Here is a 12,508-nt window from a genome sequence, read left to right on the forward strand (position 1 = left end):
TGATATGTCTGTATTTTTTGTGGAATTTTTCTTGTGCTTTGTGATTTGTTTGTTTGTACCAGGGATTGAACACAGAGACATTTAACCCCTGAGACACATCCTCAGCCTTTTTTATTTTGAGACAGGATCTCACTAAGTTGCTTAGGCTGGCTTTAAACTTGAGATCCTCCTGCCTCAGCCTCCCAAGTAACTGAGATTTCAGGCATGTGCCACTGTGCCTGGCTAATTTGTTTCTTTTACTTCACCCTAATCGTAAAAATTTCTCTTAGGCTTGGAGGATCTGTGGTTATGCAAACATCCAGTGGATTCATCCTGTTCTTCATCAGTTATTGCCTTTTATTTTTTTTTAAATTTTTTAAATATTTATTTTTTTAGTTTTTGGCGGACACAACACCTTTGTTGGTATGTGGTGCTGAGGATCCAACCCGGGCCGCACGCATGCCAGGCGAGCGCACTACTGCTTGAGCCACATCCCCAGCCCCAGTTATTGCCTTTCAATGATTATGGCTTTTACTTTTCTTGGTTGGTGCTGGGAATTTAATCTAGGGCTTCCTGCAGGCTAGGCAGGTACTCTACCACTGAGTTATATCCCCATCCCCAAATAGCACATATTTTTGAGATAAACAGAAATATTTTAAGTATTTCTCAAATATTAAAGCATGCCAGCAGTTTGCTTTTGTTTTGGTGGCTGGTATCACTTATTTTCAAGTATATATGGGGCTGGGGTGAGGTTATGTGGTCAAGCTTAAATAGCATATGTGGGGCCCTGGGTTTGATCCTCAGCACCAGAAAAAGAAAAGAAGAAGAAAATGAGTATTGTAGGCTTTATATTTTCTTTGAAAAAGTATCTTTCTTTCATTTTTGTTAGGAAGAGCTTGGATTTGATTGAATCTCTATTGAGGCTTGCAGAGGTTGGGCAGTATGAGCAAGTCAAACAGCTCTTCAGCTTCCCTATCAAACACTGTCCAGACATGCTGGTATTGGCCTTACTACAAATCAACACTTCTTGGCATACCTTGCGCCATGAACTCATCTCCACTCTGATGCCAATTTTCCTTGGAAACCATCCTAACTCTGCCATTATTCTGCACTATGCGTGGCATGGGCAGGTAAGACATGACAGTTTGCTCATCATTTCTTCATCTAAGTAATTGACATTCTTTGAAATCTTGAAGGATTTTCAGTAGACAAATTCATTATTAATTTTGAGTTAGTATAAGATTCTGATGAAATCATAATGCCCTAAAATGTGTTGTATCTTTTAGGATCACGTTGGCCTTAAAATATTTCAAAAAGCAGAGAAATAAAGATAATTTTTAAAAAATCGAATATTAAAGCACTGTTTTGCTGGAGCACCAATATCCTTTTATTTCATTTTTGGCACTGCAGATCAAACTCAGGGCCACTGAACTGTGTTCCTAGTGCATCCCCTGCTGCCCTCCCTTGAAGGGGATTAGATACCAGGAATTGATCCTGAGGGTACTGAAGCCACATCTCTATCCCTTTTTATTATTTTGAAACAGGGTCTCATTAAGTTACTTACAGCCTCATTAAGTTGCTGAGGCTGACTTAGAACCTGAGATTCTTCTGCCTCAGCTTCCCAAGCTGCTGGGATTATAGGAATGTGCTACTACATCCAGCACCTAGCCCTTTAAAAAAATTTTTTTGTTCTTTAAATTTCTGCTTGATTGCCCAGGCTGACCTTGAACTTGTGCTACCCTTGCCTCAGCCTCCCTACTAGCTAGGCTTACATATATGCTATCCATGCCTGGCTATATCTATTGTTTCTTCTTAATAACATTTTTAATGTGAAAAATATAGAAATTTTTAAGAAAATATAGTCACTTTCTCCCTATGCTTTAACTCCTCCTCTTAGTGGCTTAAAATTATTCTTATATTAATTTATATTACATAGAAGCATATTAAAAATTAAATCTATAAGAAAGCTCTTTAAAAGAAATGAAAAGTATTAGCTGTTTTATGCTAGTTACTCCTCCATCTCCAGAGACTTAATTCATATGGGAGACTTAATTTACAAAATGTTTAGCCAACATTAAAACCAAGCATTTACAGCACAGAACTTTTCCTGATTTTTTTCATAGTTCTGAGGTGAAAAGGGCAGGCTGAAAGGAGCTGTCTCTCTTCAGTCCTGGTTCAGTGTTTGTTCTAGTTGGAAGATTTGCTACCCTGGAACTATTAATAGAATATTATGATTTGGATATAGTAATTGTAAGTGCCTTGTTGTGGCTTCTATGAGAACATTTCAAATGAGGACGAACTGTTTTGTTTCCATCTTCAACTGCTATTCTTTTTTTTTTTTAATTTGGTATTAACGATTGAACCCAGGGTGCTTAATTACAGAGCCACATGCTCGGTCTTTTGTATATTTTATTTAGAGAAAAGGTCTCACTGAGATGATTAGGGCCTCACCAAGTTGCCAAGGTTCGCCTTGAACTCCCAATCCTCCTGACTCAGCCTACCAAGCTGCTGGGATTATAGGTGTGCCCTACCATACCTGGTTTAGCTGCTAATCTTCAGGTTGTTTTTTCATTTTGGCTCTTTCAGGGATAGAAGTCAAGGTCTTGCACATGTTTGGCAAGCACGCTACTAGTGATCTTTTAGGTCAGTTCTGAAAGCAAGCCTATTTGTGGGTTAAAAAAGAAATTGACTGGCCATGGGGACACATGCCTGTAATCACTGTGGCTCAAGAGGTTGAGTGAGGAGACGTGTAAGTTCAAACCAGCCTCAGCAAAAGTGAGGCACTGAGGAACTCAGTGAGACTTTGTCTCTAAATAAAAATACAAAATAGGGATGGGGATGTGGCTCAGTGGTCAAGTGCCTCTGTATCAAAAAAGAAAGAAATTGAATGATTACTACGAAATGAACATGCTTGAGTTGGTTGTGGTAGTGTACCCTATAATCCCAGTGACTTGGGATAGCAGTGACTTAGGATAGCAAGTTTGAGGCCAGCCTCATCAAATTAGCAAGGCCATTAGCAAGTGTATATAATTATCACTTCCCAAAATACTGATACAGCACTATATGATTCAACATGAAAGGTAGTTTCCTTATAAACTATTCTTATTTTTATTTACAGACTGGTGATTTGTAGCTTTCCTTAATTTTGTATGGGAGTAGTGGGGAGTGAACTTAGGGGTTCAGTTTAGTTTTACTCATCTTCAGCTTTTTTTTTTTTTTCTTTGAGACAGGGTCTTGCTAAGTTGCAGAGGCTGGCTTCAAACTTGACATCCTTCTGTCTTAGCTTCCCACGTTGCTGGGATTATAGGCGTGTGCCACCATGCCCACTTTATAGCTTAATTTTAAGAAATTAATAATTTTGGTGCACCCACATGTTCATTCCATATTATATAATATGATTTTGTGTTTCAAAATGGATAAGCAGACTTATAGACGCATGTAATTTTGTTGAATGATCATTATGAACTCGGTTTCGGAGCCATTTAGGAGAAAATAACTTTGCTTTCCCCTAAACAATGTTAATATAAATTGTATGGTGTTTGAGGCCTGAACTTAGTGTTTGTACTTATACATCTTAGGTAAAACTAAGGATAACAAGAAAATTTATACCACCTATCAAAATGGGTAGCAATTTATCTATTTACTTTTCTTCTTTCTTTCTTAGGGACAGTCTCCCTCAATTCGCCAACTCATTATGCATGCAATGGCAGAATGGTACATGAGAGGGGAGCAGTATGACCAGGCCAAATTGTCTCGAATACTTGATGTGGCCCAGGACTTGAAGGTGATTTCAGAATGAAATTGATTTATTCATTAATGATTTAAAAAGCTATAGATTCTTAAGGAATAATTTATATGTAACTATGTCTTGGATAGAATGAGTTGATATAGAATTTTGCCTTTATATTCAAAGGGATATGAAAGAGTAAATGTTTTAGTAAATGTGTTCACTTATTTTTTTGTTTGTCCTCTGCATATTGCAAGGCTGTAAGCAAGTGGTAATTAAAGTTCTTTCATAAGTAATCCATGAAGTGTAATTTTGGAGAAACTATTTGTTTGTACTCTTTAAATTTGTTAGAGTCAATAATGTCTAAGAAATAGTCTGACTAAATATCATTACTCATTTGGTACATTAGTAAAGGGGATTTTGTTATGTTTATGTTAGTCTAAACCTGCATTTAGATTTTAAAAATGATTAAAGATTATTATTCAAGCTTTGAGTCTTACTTTGTTCTAGGTTTAATTATTTGTAAAAACACAGGGTAAAATTTATTTTGAAGGTAGAGTCATAAGTTGACCTTTCAGATATCTTATTTTAAGTTAAGACTGTTACCACTGAATTTATTAAATTGTGAACTCCCTTGTCTCACTGCCTTGCACGGTGACCAGGGAAATATTAGCAGTATGTTCTATTTAGACTTGTGTGCAAAAAGCAGAAAATAGAAAGTAGGCTACAGGAATAATTACTTATTGCTTTGCTTAGCATTTCTATTATTCTTTTTTCTTTAGGCCTTGTCTATGCTGCTAAATGGTACTCCATTTGCCTTTGTTATTGACCTTGCTGCACTAGCTTCACGTCGTGAATACCTCAAACTTGACAAGTGGCTCACAGATAAAATTCGGGAACATGGGGTAAGCAGGTTTTATGCATTTATTTCTTCTTTGAAATTTGGTGACTAAAATGGCTAAAGAAACAAGATTTCTTTTTGTTTTTTAAGCGGTGGTAGGAATTGAACCCATGTCCTGGTGCAGGCTAGGCAAGTGAGTGCTCTACTAGTGAGCTACTTGTCTGACTCCAAGAATCAGCTTTATAAGATGGCAACTAAAATGTCATTTATTCTAGATTTTAGTCATATCTCTTAATTATTGTTAATGTGAAAGAAATAAGATCAATTTTAAATAAACTGAGAAACATTTCTGTTTTTAGGAGCCTTTTATTCAAGCATGCATGACTTTTTTAAAAAGACGGTGCCCTTCTATTTTGGGTGGACTTGCCCCAGAGAAAGACCAGCCCAAAAGTGCTCAACTTCCTCCTGAAACTCTGGCAACAATGTTGGCTTGTCTACAGGCTTGTGCGGGGTAAGGAGAATGTTCTAGAAAATGGATCTTTTATTCTTGAATTGGATTATATTGATTAGGGTTGATTTGGGGTAGGGGAGATTGAATAAAATGACTGCATTTAAAAATAATTCAGTGATTTTTAAGTCCAAGTTAGTTTACTGTTTGCAGTGTATATTAATTGTTAATTTTTTGAATGTATTATGAGATAGAGGTCCACATTCATTTTTTTGCACATGGGATATTCAGTTATGCCTGCACCATTTTTTGAAAATACCAATAACTTTGTGGTGTCTTTATCTCATACATGTGTTGCCTTTGATATGCTAGTATTAAAATTGCTTGTCTGTTTGCTTTGCTGTATCTTGGTTTGGATGTATTTTTGACAGAATGAAGATATGCCAGTGTTCAGAACATTCTAGTAATGAATGAGATACAAAGAAGTGGGGGTATGATAGAAATTTAGCCATGTGCTCAAAGAATGCACACCTCTCCAACCCCTGCTAGGGATTATTGAACTTTGGTCTTGAGTCTCAAATGCTCAGCAAGACCTCTACCACTGATCTGTATCCATAGCCCCACATTTTGATTTAAAAACCAGATTGGTTTGTTGAGGTGTTGTTTTGGACAGTAGCAGGTATGTTTTTCATTGTTCTTAGGAGTGTTTCTCAGGAATTATCAGAGACCATCCTCACCATGGTAGCCAATTGCAGTAATGTTATGAATAAGGCCCGACAGCCACCACCTGGAGTTATGCCAAAAGGACGCCCTCCTAGTGCTAGCAGCTTAGATGCCATTTCTCCTGTTCAGGTAAACTAATGCTAATGTGTCTACATTTGTTAGTAGGCATAGACTAAAATAAGTTTCTATAGCTTCCTTAATAATTTATTGCTGGGTAAGGTAATGTTGAGGCAGGGGGATCACAAGTTTGAGGCCAGCCTGGGCAGCGTAGTCAGACGTAGTCATGTTTCAGGCCTGGGAATGTAGCACTGTGGTAGAGTAAGCACCCTTGGGTTTGATTCCTAGTACTACTTTCACCACAAAAAGTTACTACATTTTATTTTTAAAAAATTGTTTGTTTTGAAAGTGGGAATTTGCATTGGGCTAAACCCCCGGCACCTCCACCCTTTTTGTGATATTCTTGTTGATTTGCTTAATTTGATCTTCACTAAATTACTTAGGATATTCCCCAACTTGTGATCCCTCTTGCCTCAGCCTCCTGAGTCCCTGAGATTATAGGCACAATCTTTCATTTTAGACATTATGTAAATTACCTGCACATATTAATAGTATCTGTGTATATTTTAAAGAAGATCCATGAGTAAGTATGGTAGTTGAAAATAGATTTTCATCATCAATAAAACATGATTCTGACAGGAAAGAGACAAAGCCACTTAAATAGTTAAATGAAAAGGATTTCTTTTTAAAAATGAGAACTACTTATATTCTTAAAGTAAGCACTGCCTGTGAACCGGATGTGTCTTCTTGGGTGTCATGGGCCAAGTAAAATGCTAGAGCCTAGCAACTTGTGATAACTAGGGCTCTTCAGCTCTCAATTGAACTGCTCCTTTAAAAACAAGGTACATTTAAGTTCAGTTCTCTGCCATCAACTACCCTGTTCCTTTTGGGAGCTTCTTATTCTGTTTGTTTCCGGTGGCATTGAATGGCAGATTGGGGTACTTATGAAATAACTTATTGGGGTACTTAAGAAAAAGGTACTTATGATTCTTCAGTTGTTACTTTATAGAGGAATTTATTTCATTGTTCATAGTAATAAAGGTACAAAGGAGTGTCATAAGCTAGGAAGAATTCAAGTTTTGGTTTTAATTATCTTTAAAAAATATTTTGGTTGGATAGCATACCTTGTTTTTTTGTTAGTTTGGTATTAAAGTTAGAGCTAAACTTCCCCAACCCTAAAATTCTTTTCCCCCCATGTTTTTTTCAATTGGTGCATTATGTTTGTATATAAGGGTAGGATTTGTTTTTACATATTCATACATGTATATGATATAACAATATAATTTTATATATTCCAACACTGAAGATTCTTAAGATTTTAACTATATGTTTTGGCTGGAAGATTTATTGCTAATTTCTAATGGTTTTAGTGTATTGAAAGTCAAATAATTTGATTGATAGATTGTTTTAAAGTAGCTTACTGGAATTTGCAGTGATAATAAGTGCACCAAGTCATTACTAAATAATTTGTTGTATAGCAGTGGGTTAATTTATCTTTTTTGTTGTTATTTATTTTTTTAATTTTTGTTTTTGACCTTCTAAGTTTGGTCTATTTCACTTAATATATGGTATCAAATTCCAAACATTTTCAAATGACTTAATATTTTTTTTTTAGTTGTTGATGTTTATTTTATTCATTTATGTATATATGGTGCTGACAATTGAACCCAGTGCCTCACACATGCTAGACATGGGCTCTACCACTGAGCTACAACCCCATCCCTGTTGTTGTCCTTGAAAGTATGATAGCCTTGTTCTGTGGCTTTGGTATATTTGGGTAGGGACTAACTCTTTAAACCTATTCTTTATACATAGAGAGTTTAAAATGACTCATTTGAACAAGGTGGTGTATGCATATAATCTGAGTGAGTGAGGGAGGCTGAGGAGTATCACAGGATTGAGGCCAGCCTCTGGAACTTAGCAAGATCCTGTCTCAAAAAACAAAAACAACAAAAAAGGGCTAGGGATGTTTATTGGTAGAGTCTCTGGATTCAATCCCCAATTGGGGATTGGTGGTAGAATATAAAGAGCTATTGTTAACAATTGCTTTACCCATGTCATGTCTGCCTTTCCTTGAAATACGTTTAATACACTTTTATGATGTTTTTCCTTAGATTGACCCTCTTGCTGGAATGGCATCTCTTAGTATAGGTGGTTCAGCTGCCCCTCACACCCAGAGTATGCAGGGCTTTCCTCCAAATTTGGGTTCTGCATTCAGTACCCCTCAGTCACCAGCAAAAGCATTTCCACCTCTTTCAACCCCAAATCAAACAACAGCGTTCAGTGGTATTGGAGGACTTTCATCACAGCTTCCAGGTAAGGGGGAGTTGGGCATGTGCACAGATTATTTATAAATTTCATTGTGTCTTTGTGTATGGTTAAGGGATTTTGGAGTGACTGGAATGATCTACTTAATTGAAATTGTTAAAGCTGCTTCAGTGTCCCAAACTGGGAAGAGAAAAGCATACTATTTACTATTACATTCAATTCGATCTACCTGGAATGAAGAATTAGGTTATTTATACTTATAAAGTTAATTGAGCTATTCAGTAAGGATTCTGTGTTACCAAACACCAGTATGTATAATGTGTTGATCACATTGTTTAGATTTTGTTTGTTATTTTTTGATGTTGACGATTGAACCCAGGCCCTCCCATATGCTAATCAACATGAATTTTGCCCCTAAATTATATCCCTCATCCATATCACAGATTTTAGAACTCCTAGCTTTATGTATCTCTCCAATTGGTGTAATTATGGTGGAAATTTTTGTGTTTACGTATAAGATTCAAGTCTCTGCTCTTCCTGCCTCCTTATAATTCACCTGCCTTCAAATGATAATAAAACCGTAAAAGTTTTTTTTAAAATATTTTTTCAAGTTGTAGATGGACAAAATACATTTAGATTGATGGTGCTGAGGGTCAAACCCGGTGCTGAGGGTCAAACCCAGTGCTTCCCATGTGCTAGGGGAGCAATTTACCACTGAGCCATAAACTCAGCCCTACTTGGAACTTTTTCAGATATTCACTTTGTAACTTTACATTGAAGTAAAGCTTTACATTGAAGTAAAGGCTACTTTTTTTTTTTTTTTTGGGCTTGTACCTACTTCTCTGGAGCTACAATGTTCAGGCTGTAAGATATGGTACTAAAAGTTAAGGAAGATATATTTATTACTCTTGTAACATTGTTAATAGTGCTGCCATATGGTTCTAGATCTGATGGTTCACTATTTTATCCTATTGTCCTTGATGCAGGATACCTATAAAAAGCTAAATATAGTATATAACACATTTTGTATTATGAGATTGAATATAATTATGGTATTATTATTACTACTACTACTTATATATTATTGGCTCAGAGGCTCACACATTCTAGGCAAGTGCTCCCATTGAACTATACTCCCAACCCTTTTATTTTTTGTTTTAAAATAGGGTTGCTCAGTTGTCATCCTCAGCTAGCGGAGTAACTAGAATTACAGTTGTGCATTACCACACCTATGCCAGCTGCTTTGATTTTGAGTACCTTGAATAGTTTTAAATTTGCATAGTCAAAAATAAAAATGAATTAATAAAATGTTAAAAATTTTAAGCATTGTCTATTTTTGTCCCCTCTTATAGTTTTTTTTTTTTTTTTTTTTTTTTGGTGGGGGGTGGTTGCTGGGGATTGAACCCTAAGGATGCTGATCCTTTGCTCTTTTTTTTGTTGTTGTTTTATTTTGAAAAGGGTGTCTCATTATGTTGCTTAGGGCCTTGCTAAATTGCTGAAGCTGGTATTGAGCTCACATCCTCCTTCCTCAGCCTCCGGAATTAGAGTTGCTGGGATTACAGGTGTGCACCACCATGCCTAGCTTAGTTAGATTTTCAATAAAATTTAGATGTCTATAGAGAATCAACAATCTAACTTTTAAAAAAATGAGAAGCTACATCTAAGTTGTGAATAGATTCAAGAACCCGAGTAATGATAGAAATTCTGGCTGCCTTCATTTTCTCTAGTAGGTGGTCTTGGCACAGGCAGCCTGACTGGTATAGGAACCGGGGCTCTTGGACTCCCTGCAGTGAATAATGACCCTTTTGTACAGAGAAAACTGGGCACCTCTGGACTGAACCAGCCTACATTCCAGCAGAGTAAGATGAAACCTTGTAAGTGGTAGTGTTGTCTGTGATTGTGAAGTGTGATTGAGGTACATAAGAAATTTTATTGTGTGTCTGCTTTGTTGTCCCTAGTGTTGTATGAACAAAAACATTGATTTATATAATATATTGTTAGTAGAGCCATATATTGGTGTGCATCCTAGAACAATGAGAATAAATTCACAAATATGAATTATTGAAGTAAAAATTTGAGATACCACTCTACCTTTGTTTTGGATTGCCAGAGCAAAGGTAAGAGGTTCCATCTTCAGGGTGTTATTCTAAAGAGGAGGTATGGTGTTAAAAAAAAGAAAAAAAAAGTTCTTTCTTTTTTTAAAAAAATATTTTTATTAATTATTGATAGACCTTTATTTATTTAATTGCTCATATGTGGTGCTGCGAATCAAACACAGTGCTTCTCACATGCTTGGCAAGTGTTCTACCATTGAGCCACAACCCCAGCCCAAGAGAAAAGTTCTTTAACCAAAAAATTTTCTGGTATTGATTTTTGACAGCCAGAAAAATGTCCTGTTTTTTTCAGTTTGCCAAGTTTATAAAGCAAAGCCCTCAAACTCATGATCTCCTTCCTATCCTTCTTAATAGCTGAGTTTTATAGGTTTCTATAACTGTTCCAAGCCAAACTTTTCTAATATAAGGAGCAGTAATTTTCATTTATCAATCAAGAAGTGCCAGGTCTCAAAATTACATGTTAATAAATCTTGTAACGACTATATATAAAGTCAAAGAGTAAGAATTGAAAACAGTTGAATTCAATGCAGTTATCAATAATTGGTAGGAAAATGATGAGATGGAAAGGTGTATTTATCAACTTTATGTTGCTTGACCAAAAATAAAATACATAACAATATTTAACTTATTAAAGTACATTATAATATTTAACTTATTTTAAGATTATAGATTTATAATACATATATACTTTATTTTTCATAAACACTGCTATAAAATGTGTATAATTTACAGCCAGTTGTCAGTTTCACCTCCTTAGTAATAATACAAGTCAGAAGTTATCTTTGTAATCCCATAAGTCTAATTGACCCTTGTCTTTCTTTTCATTGGCAATAAATATTTGTGATAATAAAGATTAAGACTTGCAAATGTTAGTGTGAAAGGCTTGTCTGAATGTTATGTTTTGTAGCATGCTGTGTGTTAATAGCAGGGTGTTATGCACTCGGATTGCTTATTCTAATATGCTAGAAGATTTTTATTATAAAGTAGTAAGAATTACTAACCTCAAGTGGATTATATTAAGGGTAAGTGTTAGGAGTTTGAGCCTAGTGAACTTTTCATGTCCTGAAGAAAGTTATTGAAGTAGTACTATGCAAGATAATTAATTGAGAGTCTTTTCTGTGTACCTAAAACACCTTAATATTTAAACTTGACCATATAATTCTTTGTGCATTTTCTTTGTATCCCCTCCACCCACCCCACCTCTCGTCCCCCTGCCCCCAATAAAGTTAGAACTGTGTTAGTCTCTCTGGCTTTTTGTATTTTATGGGGAGTTGAGAAATTACTTAAATGCTTTTTTGTTTCTAACAGCGGACTTGTCTCAGGTATGGCCAGAGGCAAATCAGCACTTTAGTAAAGAGATAGATGATGAAGCAAACAGCTATTTCCAGCGAATATATAATCACCCACCACATCCAACCATGTCAGTTGATGAGGTGAGTATTTAAGAGGACCTAATTATGAATTGTACAGACAAATCTTGAAGAAGTGACCCTTTCAAGCTTTTTAGAAATCCAGCTTACAGTGTTTTGTGATGTATCTATGTATCTTTTGAAACCTTAATGTATGTCTCAACCTCTGTTTATTGATAAATGTTCTTTCTGTTTTACAAGTTTGCTATTATAAGAATATTTGAGGAATGCTGTTACTAATAGTTTATGTGTTGGTTTTGTTTTGCTTTTATAGGTATTAGAAATGCTACAAAGATTTAAAGACTCTACTATAAAAAGGGAACGAGAAGTATTTAACTGTATGCTAAGGAACTTGTTTGAAGAATATCGGTTTTTCCCCCAGTATCCTGATAAAGAGTTACATATAACAGCCTGCCTGTTTGGTGGCATAATTGAAAAAGGACTGGTCACTTACATGGCACTGGGTCTGGCCCTGCGATATGTTCTTGAAGCCTTACGCAAGCCTTTTGGATCTAAAATGTATTATTTTGGGATAGCTGCACTAGATAGATTTAAAAATAGGTGAGTGGATAGTTTTTCTGTTAAGCCACTTTCTCTTTTGGATATAGGATCGCACTGTGTTGCCCAAGCTGTCTTCAAACTTGTATGAATTTATTGAAGGGATAGTAAGGGAGGGAGCACTCTCAAAGGAGAGATTGGGTCTTCTCACATAGCAGGAGGAGGCATGCCCTCAGATTTAACTGGGAGTCCCACAGAAACTTCTAGAGTCCCATTCAGGTTCATCTTTGGGGGGGTGGTGGTACTGGGGATTAAACCTAGGGGTGCTTATCTACTGAGCCACATTTTTAGTGCTTTTAAAACTTTTTATTTAGAGACAGGGTCTTACTGTGTTGCTTAGGGTCTTGCTACAGCTGGCTGTAAATTTCTGATCCTTCTGCCTAG

General features: G+C 36.0%; 1 protein-coding gene and 1 non-coding gene across 9 annotated transcripts in view; both read left to right on the forward strand.

The window, feature by feature from the left end:
- Nucleotides 1-12,508, forward strand: part of Cnot1 (CCR4-NOT transcription complex subunit 1) — a 58,001-nt gene that overhangs the window by 12,731 nt on the left and 32,762 nt on the right. For 3 of the 8 annotated variants that reach the window (XM_048792086.1, XM_048792080.1, XM_015488471.2), the window contains exons 10-18: nucleotides 869-1,109; nucleotides 3,644-3,763; nucleotides 4,489-4,611; nucleotides 4,907-5,058; nucleotides 5,697-5,847; nucleotides 7,890-8,091; nucleotides 9,771-9,917; nucleotides 11,466-11,590; nucleotides 11,841-12,127. In XM_048792086.1, the coding sequence (XP_048648043.1) occupies nucleotides 869-1,109; nucleotides 3,644-3,763; nucleotides 4,489-4,611; nucleotides 4,907-5,058; nucleotides 5,697-5,847; nucleotides 7,890-8,091; nucleotides 9,771-9,917; nucleotides 11,466-11,590; nucleotides 11,841-12,127 (1,548 nt within the window). The remainder of the gene's footprint in view (nucleotides 1-868; nucleotides 1,110-3,643; nucleotides 3,764-4,488; nucleotides 4,612-4,906; nucleotides 5,059-5,696; nucleotides 5,848-7,889; nucleotides 8,092-9,770; nucleotides 9,918-11,465; nucleotides 11,591-11,840; nucleotides 12,128-12,508) is intronic. The other 5 variants (XM_048792081.1, XM_048792084.1, XM_048792082.1 and 2 more) reach the window with 3 other exon arrangements.
- LOC125613019 lies at nucleotides 6,493-6,625 on the forward strand. Its single transcript, XR_007343532.1, has one exon. It is a non-coding gene; the product is annotated as a small nucleolar RNA SNORA50 (small nucleolar RNA).

This window comes from Marmota marmota, unplaced genomic scaffold (genome assembly GCF_001458135.2).
Source record: "Marmota marmota marmota unplaced genomic scaffold, marMar, whole genome shotgun sequence".
Taxonomy (NCBI): Eukaryota; Metazoa; Chordata; class Mammalia; order Rodentia; family Sciuridae; genus Marmota; species Marmota marmota.